Source organism: Poromitra crassiceps (genome assembly GCF_964638095.1).
Source record: "Poromitra crassiceps genome assembly, chromosome: 30".
Classification (NCBI taxonomy): domain Eukaryota; kingdom Metazoa; phylum Chordata; class Actinopteri; order Beryciformes; family Melamphaidae; genus Poromitra; species Poromitra crassiceps.
In genome coordinates, this window is record NC_139652.1 from 1,761,511 (window position 1) to 1,781,469 (window position 19,959).

General features: G+C 42.3%; 1 protein-coding gene across 1 annotated transcript in view; it reads right to left on the reverse strand.

Moving 5' to 3' along the window:
- LOC310800648 (leucine-rich repeat-containing G-protein coupled receptor 5-like) overlaps nucleotides 1-19,959 on the reverse strand; it is a gene marked incomplete at both ends in the record, with an annotated part of 47,404 nt that overhangs the window by 16,384 nt on the left and 11,061 nt on the right. Inside the window, 6 exons of the mRNA XM_083663269.1 lie at nucleotides 2,847-2,918; nucleotides 4,641-4,856; nucleotides 9,092-9,163; nucleotides 9,821-9,892; nucleotides 12,163-12,234; nucleotides 17,640-17,777. Of these exons, the coding sequence (XP_083519395.1) occupies nucleotides 2,847-2,918; nucleotides 4,641-4,856; nucleotides 9,092-9,163; nucleotides 9,821-9,892; nucleotides 12,163-12,234; nucleotides 17,640-17,777 (642 nt within the window). The remainder of the gene's footprint in view (nucleotides 1-2,846; nucleotides 2,919-4,640; nucleotides 4,857-9,091; nucleotides 9,164-9,820; nucleotides 9,893-12,162; nucleotides 12,235-17,639; nucleotides 17,778-19,959) is intronic.

Below are 19,959 nucleotides of genomic sequence, written 5' to 3' on the forward strand. Positions count from 1 at the left end.
GCAACAAAAATAAAGTTGTAAGAGATTTGAGAACAAAAACTTGATCTTTCTCTTTGGTCTGCTCCATCTTTCACATTCATATTTGATACTCATCGCTCCGTTCAACCCATAGAGCAGCTGTGCTTTTCAAACTTTTTGTGGCCAAGGCACCAAATGGCAAGGCCAAAATCTCAAGGCACACCTGTATTCATATCCATGCAAAAAGATAGTCTGTAAATGCTTTTTATTTACTTAACAAAATAATGAAATTCTATCTTCTAAAAATCAACACCCCCTTCCTTTTACCATTTGGGATCTATTGCATTTGGGATATACGTATGCTGCATTTCTCCAAAGAGATGCTCTCAGAGTTGAAAGCAAACATTCAACCAGTTCAATATGTTTGACCAGAAACATATTGAGCCACATGAATTGTGCTCAGTGCCAATATCATCCCCAAGCGCTCTCACTCTTTTCCAATGATCCACAGATAAATTGATATGGCTTTTGGTAATTAGCTCTTCAAATGAACATTGCAGGATTTAAATTAAAAAGCCTGATCAAATAAAATCAGACATCTGCGTTTGTCTATAGAACACTTGGCCTTCCTTTCCTCCCATGTGTATGTCTGCTGAGAAACAAAGAGACCGCAAGCGGATCTATCTTATATAGGTCTACGTAGTAAATAGGCCAATCTAGATAAATGCCAGCCAGATGCATTATGCTGTAGTAAAGCTGCCAGACTGAATCTAAATATGCAGATGCAGACCCCGCCCTCTGGGACCAGCTTCACTTCCTGCTAAAACACATCCATATTAGGGAAAGTGTGTTTACAATGGAAGATATAATTATCGAGAAAATACGCATTATGCATTCATTCTCAAAGTAAAAATATATATTTTTATTTTACTTGATTTGCTACTAATAATTTTGCACTGTGACCTTTTGGGTGTTATTGTTCTTACTGTTTATTATTGTACTTTCGGATACTTTGTCTTTTCGCAAGCTTTTGATTTCTCAATGCTGTTTTCGCCTTATCCGTTTGATGTAAAGCACTAAGAATTGCCTCTGTGTGTTGTCTATGAAATGTGTTATAATAAACTTGGCTTGCTGACTCAGCAAATAGTGTTAATAATAACAATAAATCTTGTTTTTGTAAAAGCAACACATGTGGATAAACCCAAACTAGACATGCGTATGTGTTGAAAATGACCAGTCTATTTGTTTTAGATGGATACTAACGACCCCCACCCCCACCCCTTCTATCCCAGTATAACGAGCCCTGCTGTCTGTCTGATGCTGCCTGTGCCTGGGGGCTTGTTTGGGTATTGCATCCAAACAGTCAGGAAAACACATGCATGGGAGATTGAGGGTAATTGTGAGCGGCCTGTGTTGCGCGGCCTGTGGGCTGTGACCACACACAGACGAGGCTGTTTGAACTGCATGGTGGCTCACTTACAGCTAAACCTTAGAGCCTTAGAGCTTCGCTGTTAAGACTCAAACTCTAAGCGCTCCTGACTGTTATGCCTGCCTGCTCTGTTTCTGTTGCTTTTTGTCTTTTTCTGTTTTTTTTACCTCCACCAAGGAGGTACAGTTCTTCTGCCTGTGTGTGTGTGTGTGTGTGTGTGTGTGTGTGTGTGTGTGTGTGTGTGTGTGTGTGTGTGTGTGTGTGTGTGTGTGTGTGTGTGTGTGTGTGTGTGTGTGTGTGTGTGCGTGCGTGCGCGCATGTGTGCATGCGTGCATGTCAGTCTGTCTGTCTCTCTGTCTGTCTGTCTGTCTGTCTGTCAGCAGGATTTCGCAAAAACGTGTGAACGCGTTTCCATGAAATGTATTGGACAGATCGGCTTTGGGCCTACAATGAACAGTTGATTCGATTTTGGTGTTGATGTTAATTGTTGTGTTAAATAGACGCTTATTAGTGTTTTTATTTTATGCGTATGTTGACAGACTCAAGTTAAAATATTTAAATAATAGGAATGATGTGTTTGGGTGTAACATTAAATTGGAGAAAATATTCAGTAGGTAGATGTTTGTGCTCTGTGAGGGACTTTTTTTTGCATTAAGTTTGTTTCCAGAATGCTAATTATCATTTATCAATTATCATTCAAGTTAATCATTCAGTAGGTCTGATATCTAGAAGATGGGTTTTTTTGTCACTGTAAAATGTCGAGCTTACAAAGTATTTAAATCTCATATTAAGGCCTAAATACATCATTTCAAGTGAAAGCATCTGCCAGTAGGCTGAGACAATTTCAATATAATTTAGCTTGTGTCAAGAATATTCAGATTTTTTTTAAACAGTTGGTGATGAACCATACATTCCTAAACCATGAATTAGTTTGCCTTGTATTAACTTGTTCATTATGTTCATGTTGTGTGCAGGAAGAGCATGGATCATGTTCATTATGTTCATGTTGTGTGCAGGAAGAGCATGGATCATGTTCATTATGTTCATGTTGTGTGCAGGAAGAGCATGGATCATGTTCATTATGTTCATGTTGTGTGCAGGAAGAGCATGGATCATGTTCATTATGTTCATGTTGTGTGCAGGAAGAGCATGGATCATGTTCATTATGTTCATGTTGTGTGCAGGAAGAGCATGGATCATGTTCATTATGTTCATGTTGTGTGCAGGAAGAGCATGGATCATGTTCATTATGTTCATGTTGTGTGCAGGAAGAGCATGGATCATGTTCATTATGTTCATGTTGTGTGTAGGAAGAGCATGGATCATGTTCATTATGTTCATGTTGTGTGCAGGAAGAGCATGGATCATGTTCATTATGTTCATGTTGTGTGCAGGAAGAGCATGGATCATGGACAAATCATCATCATGTAGTTGCTGTGGAGGTGAAAGGTGAACTCACAGGGTCTCCAGGCTGGGCAGACCATCAAAACAGCTCTCGTCCAGAGAGTGGATCTGGTTGTCATGGAGATGTCTAGGGTCAGAGAGCGAGAGAGAGGGAAGGGGGGGGGGAGATATTTTAATATATGATTTTAACTCCCATTGGGACTCCCATCCCACACAAATGGCAAAGCTTGGATCAAGTGGATATAGTGTAGCTTGAATCATTATTGTGGCAGAGCTGAGAAAGAGCTGATTTAATCTATATAAAAATATCACGGATTATTATTTTAACACATTCACTGCCAGCCTTTTTTTTTTTTACTGTAGGTAGGTTCTGCCAGAGGTTTTTTTTGAGGATTCTGGCTCATTTTACAAGAGCCGAGGATTATTTTCTGCTTGGACTTTGTGAACACAAAGTTCACAAAAGTACTAATAGAATGTGTGCTTTCTCTGTCTAAAAGAGTTAGTTTGTAGAGTTAGTAGTTATGTAGATATTAGCCGTTGAGTACAGCATGGTTTCAGCGTCTGAGACTGAAAGCTGAGATAATCGCAGTTTTGTGAAATTCAATCAAACAGGCAGAACAGTCACTTTAACCATTTATTTTTGGCATCAGTGAGAGATCAGACATCTAAACAATATAGTTCTGAACGCCCTCTCCTTCAAACTCCTCCCTCCGTGGGCGTGTCTGGTGGCTTTCAGCAGCGTTTGTCACAAGCGAGTGTTCTGCTGCTGCTGCTGCGAGTTTGAGCAGCCTCCCTCCCTGGCAGCGAGTGTGGATAGGGCTCACTCGTTTCTTGGGTTTGAGAGCTTTGATGAAGCTTTGTGCGATTCTAGGCTTTATGCTGCGTGTTTCAAAGTGTGTTTTCCACCCAGTCTATTTTTGGAATCCCCCACCGCCAGCTCCCAGCGCGATAATGCGCGAAAGTGAAAGCGTTTTCGCCAATCCATTTTACAGTAGAGAATGGTTTCCTCGCGCGTTCCCCTACAGTTTTGGCTCTGATTTTTCTAGTCTGGAGAGCACTGTCGCCACTTAGTGGGTCCGTGGAATGGGTTGTACACATTCGCTGACTCCAATATTTTTATAGGAGACGTGGGGAGCGTTGATCCACGTCCCACCGTCAAAAAAAAAAAAAAAAAATTTAAGCCGAGATATCTCGTCATTGGCAGTGAACCGTTGGATTCTGTAAGCCGAGATATCTCGTCAATGGCAGTGAACGTGTTAAAGCTGTTGTATAAAATTAAAACTTCCTTCTAGAGCTGCAACGATTAAGCGATTAGTTAGTTAGATAATTTATTCATCATTTTGAGTAATTATTATTATTATTTTTATTTTTAGATTATTCTTGGGCGCAATTTGCTTTTATTAGACAGGACAGTAGGGGAGAGAGAGGGGATGACATGCAGCAAAGGACCTCGGGTCGGATTCAAAACCGCATCGACCGCACAAAGGATGGAGCCTTCATGGTACGCATGCTACCAGGTGTGCCACCAGGACACACTGATTCCAGTTTCTCAAGTGTGAATATTTTCTGGTTTCTTTACTCCTCTATGACAGTAAACTAAATATCTTTGGGCGGGCTAAAGAAGACCAAAAAATATATATTGAGGACGACGTCATCTTTTTTCACCATTTTCATTTCAAACTAATCGTGAAAATAATAGACAGATTCATCGACAACGAAAATAATCGTTAGTTGCAGCCCTAGTCCCCCACCCCCGAGCAATTTTTGTTTGTATCCGACAACATCCGACAACAGCGTATCATTCTCAGCAGTTTGTCCCCTCAGTCCAACACACAGCGGCATCACTTACAGCACCACCAGCTGGCGGAGGGAGTGGAAGGCCCGGTGGGGGATGTGGGTGATGTTGTTGAGGGCGAGGGTGAGCGCCTGCAGCACGGGCAGAGTGGACAGCGCCTCCACAGGCAGCTCGGAGAACAGATTATCATCCAGCCAGAGGTGACGCAGAGAGGAGAGGCCGCGGAGGGACCAGGCCGGCAGGCGGGCCAGGGAGTTGGCATCCAGACGCCTGGCAGGAGGTGGATGAGACAAAGGTATGGATGAAACTTTATGGATCCTGTTTTAGGGCGGATCTTTCCTTTAACCCTGTATAACCTTCAGTTGCAAAATTACAATCATCACTAAAAATCCTTCAGAGCAGATTTACATAGTGAGTGGGTCCTGTTGTTCAGCCTGAATGTTATGGATAGTAAATGTGTTTATATTGTCGGTCCCACAATCTGGCTTATGCACTGCACAACCTCCAAATCTTCTTGGGGGTTACAGGGTTACCCCAAAATCAAAACATGTTTTTCCTCTTACCTGTCATGCTTTTTATCCATATCGATTGTTTTGGTGTGGGTGGTTGAGTTTTGGAGATATCGGGAGTAGAGATGTCTCCGTTCTGGATGGCTGGATCTTTCTTTGGACCGAACTACACCTGCCAACTGTCTCACCACACAGAAGGAAGTGAACTACACCTGCTAACTGTCTCACCACACAGAAGGAAGTGAACTACACCTGCCAACTGTCTCACCACACAGAAGGAGGTGAACTACACCTGCTAACTGTCTCACCACACAGAAGGAAGTGAACTACACCTGCCAACTGTCTCATCACACAGAAGGAAGTGAACTACACCTGCCAACTGTCTCATCACACAGAAGGAAGTGAACTACACCTGCCAACTGTCTCACCACACAGAAGGAAGTGAACTACACCTGCCAACTGTCATCACACAGAAGGAAGTGAACTACACCTGCTAACTGTCTCACCACACAGAAGGAAGTGAACTACACCTGCCAACTGTCTCACCACACAGAAGGAAGTGAACTACACCTGCCAACTGTCTCACCAGACAGAAGGAAGTGAACTACACCTGCTAACTGTCTCACCACACAGAAGGAAGTGAACTACACCTGCCAACTGTCTCATCACACAGAAGGAGGTGAACTACACCTGCCAACTGTCTCATCACACAGAAGGAAGTGAACTACACCTGCCAACTGTCTCATCACACAGAAGGAAGTGAACTACACCTGCCAACTGTCTCACCACACAGAAGGAGGTGAACTACACCTGCCAACTGTCTCACCACACAGAAGGAAGTGAACTACACCTGCTAACTGTCTCATCACACAGAAGGAAGTGAACTACACCTGCCAACTGTCTCATCACACAGAAGGAAGTGAACTACACCTGCCAACTGTCTCACCACACAGAAGGAGGTGAACTACACCTGCTAACTGTCTCACCACACAGAAGGAAGTGAACTACACCTGCCAACTGTCTCATCACACAGAAGGAAGTGAACTACACCTGCTAACTGTCTCACCACACAGAAGGAAGTGAACTACACCTGCCAACTGTCTCACCACACAGAAGGAAGTGAACTACACCTGCTAACTGTCTCATCACACAGAAGTAAGTGAACTACACCTGCCAACTGTCTCATCACACAGAAGGAAGTGAACTACACCTGCCAACTGTCTCACCAGACAGAAGGAAGTGAACTACACCTGCCAACTGTCTCATCACACAGAAGGAAGTGAACTACACCTGCCAACTGTCTCACCACACAGGAGGAAGTGAACTACACCTGCCAACTGTCTCACCACACAGAAGGAAGTGAACTACACCTGCCAACTGTCTCATCACACAGAAGGAAGTGAACTACACCTGCTAACTGTCTCACCACACAGAAGGAAGTGAACTACACCTGCCAACTGTCTCACCACACAGAAGGAAGTGAACTACACCTGCCAACCTGCCAGAGCCTCTGAAAGACGGTAATATCAGCCGTGATCTTTTATTTTTTACTTATTTTTGTCAAATCCATCCATGGTGGCTGTAGTTCGGTCAAAAGAAAATAGTTCCTACATGAAACTGGCCACAACAAGGTCTGTGGATTTTCTTGACTAACCGGGTCATGATTTCTGGAAAGAGACATTGCTGTTGAGTTCTTCAAATTTGTTTTTTGGGCGCTTTGAGTACCACAAACCGAGTGACATCTAGTTCCATTGTAGAGAAGGCAGGCATGTCAACGCTGATATCTCCAAAACTCGGCAACAAATTGATCGAGATGGATGAGACAATTTCAATAATGCTTGTTTCAAATATAGTATTGTGCTATGAATGATTTGTAAGAGAAGATGTCACCTTCCATTCACTTGATATGAATTGCCTGTGCCACCTAGTGAATGTGTCTGTGCCACCTAGTGAATGTGCACCAAGAAGAAGATCAACATTTCAGAGGACGAGAGGGAAATGATGAAAAACACACTCGTCCCTCCATGCAAACAAAACGTTAACCACACTCTTAAAAATATCTGGGTGCACGGTTAAAAAGTGTCGATCTTAACAAGCATTTGAATCTAATCTCATCTATCTTTTGAGGTGTAAACCTCACCGTCACCTGCTTCTAAATGTCTTTTGAACTGAATTTTGTGGAAACAAGTCAAATGATCTCTTTTTTGGGCTTTTTTTTTTTTTTTTAAATAAACCCGAGTGTGAGGAGATGGACATGTTTCTTTGACAGTGTACCCAGTCAGAAAAGAAGAAGCAGCACACTGTCTTGTTTTGACTGGTTCATATTTATTTGACAGTGTACCCAGTCAGAAAAGAAGAAGCAGCACACTGTCTTGTTTTGACTGGTTCATATTAATATAGAATACCACAGCTCCATAGAGCACAAGCCTCTTATTCAGCAGGGAGGTCTGGGCATTCTTTGGGTGCATGGTAGTAATTTATGGTGCTGACATGTGCGGTGGGACAGAGCTGTCTGACAAAGGGTCCTGGCACAACCACAGGCAGGCAGCTGGCACGTGGCCTTTGCCTAAACCCCCTCCACCCTTCACTTCCCCACTAAGCCCCCTCCACCCACCCCTCCACCCACCGCCCGACTCAAGTGTGAAGATTGGCACTTCTGAACAAGCTGAGCTGTAAAGTGTGGTCCGAGCGGTTAGAGATGTCTGGGCCAAATGCAGAGGAGGGCATGTAAACATGTTGAGAGGTGCCACAGGGCGCAATGTAAGGACCACTTAGTTTGGATCAGAGAGGCACATGTGTGTGAGAGAGAGAGAGAGAGAGAGAGAGAGAGAGAGAGAGAGGTGTTGTCTTCAGTGTTGCGAGAATAAAAATGTGAAAAATCATGATTGATTTGCACAAGTCAAATTGTGTGTGTGTGTGTGCGTTTGCGTGTGTGTGTGTGTGTGTGTGTGTGTGTGCGAGAGAGAGAGAGAGAGTGGTGCTTGTCTTCAGTGTTACAAGAATAAAAATGTGAAAAATCATGATTGATTTGCACAAGTCAAATTGTGTGTGTGTGTGTGTGTGTGCGTTTGCGTGTGTGTGTGTGTGTGTGCGAGAGAGAGAGAGTGGTGCTTGTCTTCAGTGTTACAAGAATAAAAATGTGAAAAATCATGATTGATTTGCATAAGTCAAATTGTGTGTGTGTGTGCGTTTGCGTGTGTGTGTGCGAGAGAGAGAGAGTGGTGTTGTCTTCAGTGTTACAAGAATAAAAATGTGAAAAATCATGATTGATTTGCATAAGTCAAATTGTGTGTGTGTGTGTGTGTGTATGTGTGCGCACGCGCGTGCGTGTGTTATGACGCTGGGTCATATGTTTGTTTTTGTCATGTGTTAACATCTATCCTTTTCTCCTCAGTGTGTGTATCCAGCGTGTGTGTGTGTGTGTGTGTGTCTCCTCAGGATTTCCGTGTTCCGCTCTAAATGCGTTCCAGTGCATCTGCGCGGAAAAACATGGACGCCAACAAATATGGACGGCCAGTGGGCTACCGCATCACTTCTAGTCTCACGTAGTCAGACCCACCGTCAATGTCATCAAGCTTCCAGCGACAGAGTAGATATTATCTACGGCTGGCACTGCGAGACTACATCCCTTTTATCAAGCACAAACCAACTGTATGGGAATCGAAATGGCAACTAAAAGTTGTTTCATAACACAAACACTACATAAAGTGAAGAATTGGTGAAAAAGTAACTGCACTTTGTGCACCACCATGTTGATTATTATTATTTATCTAATGGAAGTAGTAGGCTATGTTGTTTTTGTTGTTAGAGTTTAGCTGTGTCTTTAGTTGAATCCGTTCTGTTCTTTTCTTTTGTTAGGTAAGGTTGGGGTTTAGTTTGTTTAGTTTGTTGTGTTTTTGTTGCTCTGAAACTCTAAAGCCCAATTTATGCTTCGTCTGCCGACACTTTTGAAACGGTCGCCGACAGAAATGAGGACTTGAGTTGAAGATTACTCACAAGGACCGTAGGTTCCTCAGGTTCTCCAATGCTTCAGGGGGAACCTGCTTTAGATGATTGTTCTGCAGCATTCTGCGTCAGGAACAGGGAACAGACATCGGAGCAGGTGATTTGGGAAGTTGAGAAGTTTGAGTTAAATTTTAAACCTATGAAACATTGGTACCTGTATTCAGATGAGTTAGTACTTAATGAAAAGGATATAAAAGGGTGTAATGACAGTTTTATTATTTGCTGGCAAATAGTAGAATGCGACATGCGTCATAGCTTCTAAACTATCACAGTGTTCAGTGACACACAACATCATGTCAATAAAGAAAACAGCAGGAAACACTGTGGTACATCACAGCAACACTTATGTCATTACTCATTTACTTTTTACTTTGCAAATACATTTCCTAATAGGGATATTTTCATGTGTAACCTGCGTTGTGCAGTCCCCATGTCCCGCTGCAGCTGGGGATCGAACCTCCGGCATGGAAGCAAACAGGCTAAAACCTATGGGCTCTAGCATATGTCGCTAGAGCGTCTCGAGGTGTCGGAGAGTGAGGCTACTCACCGCACAAGACTACCCGCTGACCACCGATACACATGAACTAATACATTATCATTGTTTAGTTAGAATATTTATTTATGGATTAATACACTCTCATCCATTCTAAACCCATGTGAATTGGTAATATTTTGTGTATGTATGTATGTATGTATACTTAAAAGAAATGCATGACATACAGCACTTTCAGATGTGTCAGTCCTGCGAAAGCGTCTTTGGAGACGTGGGTCAGGCCGTTTCCTGCCAGCCGGCTGCAGGAGGAGGAGAGACAGGAAACAGTTCATAAAGGTAGAGAGAAACGCCCTGCACCCTGTGTGAGCGTGCATGTGTGTTTGGCAGCATGCTACTGTGTGTGTGTGTGTGTGCGTGCATGTACTGTACACGTGTGTGTATGCGTGCATGCGCACGTGCATGCATGTGTGTGTGCGTGCGTGTTTGGCAGCGTGCAAGTGTGTGCGTGTGCGTTTGGCACCGTGCTAGTGTGTGTGTGTGTGTGTGTGTGTGTTTGGCAGCGTGCAAATGTGTGTGTGTGCGTTTGGCAGCGTGCTAGTGTGTGCGTGTGCGTTTGGCAGCGTGCTAGTGTGTGTGTGTGTGTGTGTGTTTGGCAGCGTGCTACTGTGTGTAACCGCCCGGCTTGATTGCATAAACACATCTGCTTCATGTGAGTCAGCTCAGTTGTTCTGAATGGCTGCTGAATTAGTCCTGATGCTCGTCAGCAGAAAGCCAGCAGCCTGCTCACTAATAACCTGCTCCTGTTGTTGCAGCCGCTTTTCAATATCCTCAATCCATGTAACAGACACACACACACACACACACACACACACACACACACACACACACACACACACACACACAGGCAGGCTAGCAAACAGAGTTTAATTTGAACATGTTTAGTGCTTCTGGCTCCGTCCCCAATATGTTAGTTCATCTATTCAACCAAATTCATTCATCTCAGTGTTTCTCATCTGTTCTGGTGGTTGGCTTTGTTTTTTTCCTTCCCCGGTTGTCTAAATTAATCGCACGGTTCCCTCCTCCCGCCACAGGAGGCAGGAGCCAATACTATTCAGAGCCACGGAGGCACGGCGAGGAGCAACATGGCGAGCAGGACGTGAAGCGAGGCGTTGCAATGTCAAGCCAAAGGAACACAGACCGTCTGGTCATGTTTACGTGATGAAAACATCGGCTCAACTCAACTTCACTCAGCTCGAGCTTTTGGTACCACTTGGTTCTCCACTGAAGATGAGTACCCACACACACACACACACACACACCTGGTCGTCATAGCGATGCTGCATGAAATGCGATACACACAGCAACAATGGAGGTGATCGAAGCGTGTTCTTGATGCTCGTGTGTGGCTGATCGTCACAGCAAGGAGACGCATTTGAACAGAATTGATTTCAGAAGAGGCAGCAAGACAAAAGACTGCTGGAAAAAAGAGATGACGGGATGATTTTGCTTGCTCAAATGCGACTCCAGAGGGTAAGCTAACATTAGCGCACTGTTGATGATTCTCTCAGACAATCAGCGTAGCAGTGAGGTCGCGATGTGAGGTGCTAGCACGCCCCTACAGAGCACGCCCCTGTATGGAGCATGCCCATAGGTGAGAAATGGAGAATTAAAATAATAGAAATAAGCGTTTAAATTTAAATGTGTCAATGGTAACATAATTTTTTTTTAAACTGAATCGTAACATTCATGTTTAAAACTTTTTTTTACTTGATTTTTACATTGCGTCCCTACAGAGCACGTCCACTATACATAATATATATATATATATATATATATATATACAGTATATACATATACAATACAGTATATAGTGGACATGCTCAGTAAGGGGGCAATGTTACATCAAGTAAAAAAAAAAAAATATATATATATATATATATATAAGAAGAAAGTAGTGCCCTGTGCACAGCTGTGCTGCTAGTCCCGGGTGCAGCTGGAGCAGGAATATATATATATATATATATATATATATATATATATATATATATATATATATATATATATATATACACAGTATATATGTGTTGTTAATAATAATTAAAACAATCTGTGCTGATCCACTTATTCCTCATAACCTATAACACATACCTCTCTTATAGACGCCGGGTCTGGGAACTATTTTTGGTAAATAAACACACGGGCGTTTATTTGAAGTTTTACGGTACTTTAACTTAGCTTATGGAAAACATGCCATATTTTATTTATTTATTATGTAGCCTAACATTTTCTTGTTTGGGAAGGAGTGCTTCCTGGACTTAATGTTGTTTGTTTGAGGTGCTCTTTGGATAGGGATTCGCCTATGGGCGTGCTCTGTACTTAGGGGGCGTGCTCTGTACTTAGGGGGCGTGCTCTGTAGGGGCGTGCTCTTTACTGGCTCCGGTGGGAGCTGGAAAATATTGGCCTACTCACTCATTACAGGTGGCTGTAAAGGCGTCATCCACACGCCTAAAAGTGAAATGTTCCCAGACAGCCATGCTGTCAGGAGAGCCTGTGCTCGACTCCTACTCACAGCTCCTGCAGGTTGTGGAGGCTGGCGAAGGCGTAGACAGGCAGAGTGGAGAGTTCATTCAGGCTGAGATCTCTGCATGGCAGAGAGGCAGACAGACAGACAGACAGACAGACAGAGACAGAGAGACATACAGACAGAGACAGTGTGTTAACAAAATGCTTCTGCCTTCCAACCACCACCCATCTTCATTAGGGCTATGTATGAGGAAAAGACAGGCAGGACAGACAATTTGTAATCTTTGTTTGGGGGTGATTAATTGATTTGATTAATTGATTTGATTAATTGGAAAGTTTGGAAATTACAGTAAAAAGCTACTCAATTATTACTGCAGCGACATGAGTAAATGTAATTCCATCTAATTTTCAGATGCAATTTTGGACTTATTGACTGCTGTAGACAGAGGGCAGAGAAAAGTTAAGTAAGTAACTATAGCTATTAAATAATACTTTATTTTTATTTTGTGTGATCAATCATTTGCTAAGAGCAGATTTTGCATTTTTCACATGGTTGATTTCTCATTTTGGAGCAGCACCTTTCATTTGCTTTCAGATTCCAAATCTGATTGGCCACTCTTGGTGCCACCCCACATTTTCTTGTACATCATTGGCTGTTTGACTCTGTTTGACATTGAAATTGCAAAGATGTAGATTTTGTTGTTTTACTGTATAGTGACCAAGGCCTCTTCAACAGAAAGAAGTGCTGAAGAGTGACAGGTGTCAATGTTTTGTTATTTTCCAGATTCTTTCACCTGAATAATCACTGGGCAATACAAGTCAAATGAGTCCATGCAAACAATCCAATAGAAACTTTTTCCTGTATGCAATTTGTATCTGAACTTGAAACCACAGCTGATACAAAAATTTACTATTTACTTGAGGGTACCACTAACCAACCCCCAAAATCTCTCTGTCTCTGTCTGTCTGTCTCTCTGTCTCTCTCTGTCTCTGTCTCTCTCTCTCTCTCACTCACTCACTCACTCACTCACTCACTCACTCACTCACACACACACACACACACACACACACACACACACACACACACACACACACACACACACACACACACACACACAAACACACACACACACACACACACACACACACATACTGTACACACATGTATGTATGTATGTATGTATGTATGTATGTATGTATGTATGTATGTATGTATGTATCTATCTACGTACATATGTATATTGTACGTAATTGATACATATATACACACACACATATACATACTTTATGACATATGTACATACGTGACATACAGTACGTATGTAGGTACAGTACAGTACGTATGTCACTCTGCTGATAAAGAGTCAGTGCATATGTGTATCGCTCTCTGCTGATAAAGAGTCAGTGTATATGTAATATCGCTCTCTGCTGATAAAGAGTCAGTGTATATGTGTATCGCTCTCTGCTGATAAAGAGTCAGTGCATATGTGTATCGCTCTCTGCTGATAAAGAGTCAGTGCATATGTGTATCGCTCTCTGCTGATAAAGAGTCAGTGTATATGTGTATCACTCTCTGCTGATAAAGAGTCAGTGTATATGTGTATCGCTCTCTGCTGATAAAGAGTCAGTGTATATGTGTATCGCTCTCTGCTGATAAAGAGTCAGTGTATATGTGTATCGCTCTCTGCTGATAAAGAGTCAGTGTATATGTGTATCGCTCTCTGCTGATAAAGAGTCAGTGTATATGTGTATCGCTCTCTGCTGATAAAGAGTCAGTGTATATGTGTATCGCTCTCTGCTGATAAAGAGTCAGTGTATATGTGTATCACTCTCTGGAGGTGAACGTTGCCCCTGTTTGACGCTGATCAAAGCCTGGGCTAAGCCTACATTCAGCTCCTTCACATTTCACTGCTGCCATGCAGATTAGCAAGGTGTCTTGAACAGAGCCCTGTCTGTCACAGCAGAAAAAGCCAGCACACAAACAAGTCCTTTCAAAGGTTTAATACCTGTAGTCTGGGTAACAACACTGAAGAAGGCCTACGCGCCGAAACTTGTTTGTGGCTGTGCTGCTGCCCTACCCAACAGGTATTAAACCTTTGAAAGGACTTTTTTGTGTGCTGGCTTTTTCTGCTGTGCCTTGCACCGAAGTTATTTATACATTTTTTGGAGTGTGCTTGCTGTTCACTTTTTTCACTTGAACAGAGCCCTGCCCTGCCCACTGCAGCCTGGCCAGACTCACAGAGCCCTGCCCACTGCAGCCTGGCCAGACTCACAGAGCCCTGCCCACTGCAGCCTGGCCAGACTCACAGAGCCCTGCCCACTGCAGCCTGGCCAGACTCACAGAGCCCTGCCCACTGCAGCCTGGCCAGACTCACAGAGCCCTGCCCACTGCAGCCTGGCCAGACGGCCTGGCCCAGACATCAGCAGTCAAATTCAGATTCACTTTCAGTTGATTTGTTTGTTGTGTTGCTTTGATTTTACAGCAGTTTTACAACAGTGTGAGTTACCATTTCTATTGGGGTATTATTAGCCTACATCAGTGGTTCTCAAACATTTTTGTCTTCAGCACCCCTTTTCTCTGATTTCTCAATCCAAGTACCCCCTTTACCCTACTGCAACATTTTGTTTAAAAAAACTGCAGGAGAAAACTATAACATTATGATGCAGTGAATGAAGAATATAACATTACAAAATATTAAATTGAGTGAAAGAGTTGCATTTCGTGCCTCCTGAGCAGATTTATTTAAACATTTCATTTATTTTCATGATTTATTCTTACATTTTTCCATCGCCCCCCCCCCCCTTCTCAAGTACTCACTGTAGTACCTCCATGTACCCCTAGGGGTACACGTACCCTTGGCCTACACCAAAGAGGTTTACGGTTTTCAAATCCTGTTTTTCATTGCATTCCACTGTGCACTGTCCACTGTGCAACATCCAACATAGTAAATTTTGATTGATTGATTGATTGTTTGTTTGTTTGTTTGTCTGTCTGTCTGTCTTCAGGGTATCTCTAAAACTCCTGAACAGATTTCCATGAAATGTGGTGAACAGATTAGCCTTGGGCACTGAGGAATTGATTAGATTTTGGTGGTGATTATGTGATTTCCACCGTTTGAAGATTATTGTTTTTTAGGCATAACAAGAACTAGGCAAGACATACGGTAATTAATTTCAATGTCCCATTTTTTTTTTTTTTTTTTAACTGGTAGAAATGATGTGTTTGGGGGTAACAGCAAGTTGCAGAATTATTCAGTGGTCGCCTCTCACAATGTAAAATATGTTTTATAGTGAAAATCAATGTTATTAATTAATTATTCAGGCCTCTCAATTTACACTCTTTCAATTTACACAAGTCTGAGAAATGCATTGATGCATAAATGTATTATTATAGGAGAATAGAGAGTCCATTGTTAGTGCTGGTTATTTGAATACAGTTATATGGAGGAACATATTCTTGATTTATGACTCTTTTGTCTTGTGCTATTTATTTTTTTTACACATTTTCTGTATTCATGTTTGAAAGGTTTTATGCTTGTTCTCATTCACCTGGCTGCAAAGATAAGTTCCCCTCATAGACAATCAATTTCAATTAGACTGATTGAATTGAAAATACATGTATGATATTTAAAAAAATGATAAAAGATATATTAGCAGTGGTGGAAAGAGTAGAATGTCCTACTCAGGGAGAAGTACTTATACTGTACTTTGCTGGTTGAGTTGAAGTAAAAGTTCTGGTGTAAAAATCTACTGAAGTAAAAGTAAAAAAGTGTCTGATTTAAAAAGTTACTGAGTTCATTTTTAGAAAAGATAAATGTTGTTAGCTGCGATCCATGTGATTTTAAAAGGAGAGAGGGCAGAGTTCAAACTAGATTATTTTAACTGGAAAATTTGGAAATTACAAATGTAAGTGCAGAAACAAAGTAAAGTCAGATTTCTCTTCTGTTCTTTGCTGACTGACTCTTCACTGCAAATAGTTAACCTTTCTGATACTGATGGAGAGCTCAACATCAGTTCCATGTAATGGATGTCATTTCAAATGTAGTAAAGTACAATAAATACTTAAGTCAAAATCTACTTAATTATAGGTCAATTTAATGACTTAAAAAAATATTCAAAAACTCTGAAGTATGTTTTGTTTGGCACTAAGATTTTTAATGCAAAAATGTTTTCTTCGAGTCTGGAGGAGATTTAACATTTAGCTGGTAATAGTGAGAACAACATTTTTTGGTCAAAAGATAATAATCCAGTAAGAATATAGTGTCCTACAGCTGTAGCTCTTATTAACAAAGGGCAAGAAAACCAGATTTTGTTTTCATATAACCTTTATTTGACCAGGCAAGTCAATTAAAAACACTAATTGTTATTTACGGTGATGGCCTGGTAACAGACAAAAGGCCTCACGATGGAGAATAGGAGGCACAGACATAAATAACAAACACATTAAGTAACAAAGCATTACAATGAATGTATTGTACTGATATAGATTGCTTCATTAAAATAGTATTGTCTTTGTAATTAGAAAATATTTACATTAAAGTTGACATTTGAATTGTTTTATTTTTGTTTGTAAAATCATTTAAATATTTAAATACAATGGCCTCCATGGCCTATACCAAAATTCATGAATGAGTGGACGGACAGACAGACAGACAGACAGACAGACAGACAGACACACACACACACACACACAGAGAAATGAAAATAGAGACTTCGATGGAGGAGGCTACAGTAAAGTGTCCCATATTAGAAAATATTTACATTAAAGTTGACATTTGAGTTATTTTATTTTTGTTTGTAAAATCATTTAAATACAATAGCCTGCACCCTCGATGGCCTATACCAAAATTCATGAATGAGTGGACAGACAGACAGACAGACAGACAGACACACACACACACACACACACACACACACACACACACACACACACACACAGAGACAGAGAGAAATGAAAATAGAGACTTTGATGGAGGCTACAGTAAAGTGTCCCATATGCCTTTTTGATTCCATCGCATCTGGTCTGTAGACAATCAGAAATATGTTCCTACTGCAAAACGACTCCCACTAATGTGCAGTGTGTGTTCATCAAAACACAGCTCACATGTCGTCCAGTGATCTGGAGCAGTCAAAACAGCTACAATTCTCCTGGGATCTCAGCCTGGAGTGGCTTGTTGTGACCATTGATCATGATTTTCTTTGATGCTACTGTATGTTTGATGTATGCCTCTGTCTGATCCACAGAGGGATAGTCACCTCTGTTGATTCTTTAAGGTTCATTTCTAATGGGAGCTTACTGTTTTCCCCCATCAAGCACATTCTGCTTTACAACTGTAGAATACTAGAAACAGCAAATAAACAAACAATCTTTTTCTGAATCTACAAAATCCAGTCTACTTCATTTGTCAGTGGAGTAGCTCTTGGTTTTGCCTATTACTCTTAAGAAATCATAGGTTTATATATTGTTCATTTTGTGTTTGAGATGGAGACAGCTCAGGAGTTTTGAATAGGTCGTATACTCACAGATAGGAGGTGAAGGCGCTCAGGTTGGAGGGAACGACGCTGAGACCGAGATCCACGCAGTCGACCCGCTGGGGCGCCCCATAGAGCCCCCCATCCCCTTCACACCTGCAGGCAGGGGGACAGATGCCCCTCGACCCCCTGCCATGAAGAACTCCCAGAGAGGTGAGGGTCAAAAAGAGCAAAACCAGAAGACGCTGCATCATATCTGTAGAGAGAGAGAGTGATCCTGCTGCAGGCCAGAGGTGATGTGATGTGAGAGACACAGGCAGCTCCAGCATCTGGTGGAGAAACCAGCATGTTCAACACTGGACATGCTGATGGAGAGAGAGAGAGAGAGATAGGGGGAGGGAGAGACAGTGAGAGAGAGAGGGAGAGATGGAGTGGCAAGGTTAGCAGGTCGGTTTGATATTGAGTGCTGTGATTTGCTGCCATCTCCTGGTGTTTGGTAGATGTTGTAGGGTGAGAGTGGCTGAGAGCAGTGGTTCCAAAACTAGGGTCCTTGCACCAGGAGGCCTTGAGACAAAGGCTTCCAGAGAGGCCACCATCAGCATGTTCTGAAAACTACTTTTATTTTATTCACGTGTTGTGTTGTGTTGTGTTGTGTTATGTTATGTATAATACTTATGATGTGCTACCATCTCCCCAGAACTTAAATCAGTGGTTGGGCGAGGATGGTGCCTGCCCGTTGTGTTCTAGCGTATGTACACTGAGGCATATACTGTCAGGGTGTAAGGTCAGTCTCTCCCAGGGGCGATACACCTGGCGTCACAACCAGGTGTTGAAATGTTTGGCAGCTGCAGTTGAGGAAAAGCGGCTAGAAGTAAATTCTCTAGTTGCTAGCAAAGAGACTAGACAGATCAAATTTGTACGTGAGGGAGAAAAGATTAGACCAATTAAGGTCAGGCACAAGTTAGGGCAGCTAAGTGTAGGTGGAGCCTGGGAAATGAGGGTTGACTTGAATGAACAGCTAGTCATCCCAGCATATATAGTTAGCACCCGGCTATGTCCGGACTTGTTACTGTGGTCTGAGGTAGAGAAGATAGTTTATTTTATCGAACTCACAGTCCCGTGGGAAGATCGAGTTGAGGAGGCTTATGAGCGCAAGAAAGCTAGGTATGCTGAAATGGCAGCAGAGGCAGAGCAGCGAGGTTGGAGGGCTCGAGTGCGGCCTGTAGAGGGGGGCTGCCGTGGTTTTGTGGCAAAGTCTTTTATTGCCTTACTAACTGAGTTGGGCATTCGGGGACGGAGCCTGAAACTTGCGGTTAGCAACATGTCTCAGGCAGCAGAACGAGCAAGTGAATGGCTGTGGCTAAGGAGGAAACATGCTAGCTGGGGAGCTCGCTAAGGTAAGATTGATTGTTTGTTGTTGGTCATGATTGACGGTCCGCATCAACAGGGCTGAATCATTGACAGTGGTGGTGTAGTTAAGATTGTCATACCTGAACCGACCTGGATAGCTAGGCTTAGATGGTGAGGTAATATGCAGTTGTGCGGTGGTAGCATGGAGGGGGGTGTTTCCAGGACGCTGGATTACACCGTTAAGCCTTCTTGAGGTGTCGTGGGCCTAACTTAACGAAACGTCGGTGAAGGAAGGTGCCCACTTGAAAACCCCAATGACATGCTTCATACTGCTGTTGGCTAGGGTAGGTAACTGGTGATTTGGACAAGGACAAGATGATATATTTTTCATATATAAATATATATAATGCCCATGTGATCACTGAAGTCCTATCAGATATAAAAATAATACAATTCATAACTTAGTATTGGTCACCATCAGATAGGGTGGCTTTCATTTGATAGGACACCTAGTGGACACATCTATCACTACATTTGTGTGTCTGCCTGTATTGATGTCATTTACCACCAAGCATTTGCAAACTGCAGCTGGTTTCCATCAAAAAAATAGCAATTTAAATTAAAAATGGTGGAAGTGAAAGACAGAAAGTTTGAGTAACTAACAAGTGTCTCGACCAAACCTGAGAAGATTGCTGATGTATCCTTGGTTTCTATAATTGAATGGTTGGTTGATAGAATGGTTACAGTTGTGTACGTAAGACACACCAACTCCTAAACTCAAGTGTCATACCTACAAATTATGTTCTATAAATAAAATGTGCCACATAGAATCTTTTCTTAATGACAAGTGTATCCCAAAATGAAAAACCAGGCATTATCTACTCACCACATGTCAACCAAAATGCAAAACCCAGACTATTTTAGAGCTGCAAAAAAAAGAAAGAAATGTCCATCAAATTTCTCAGCTTGTGCAGCAAAATCATTGGGCCCTATCTTGGTACAGGCGATATCGCCTATTTGC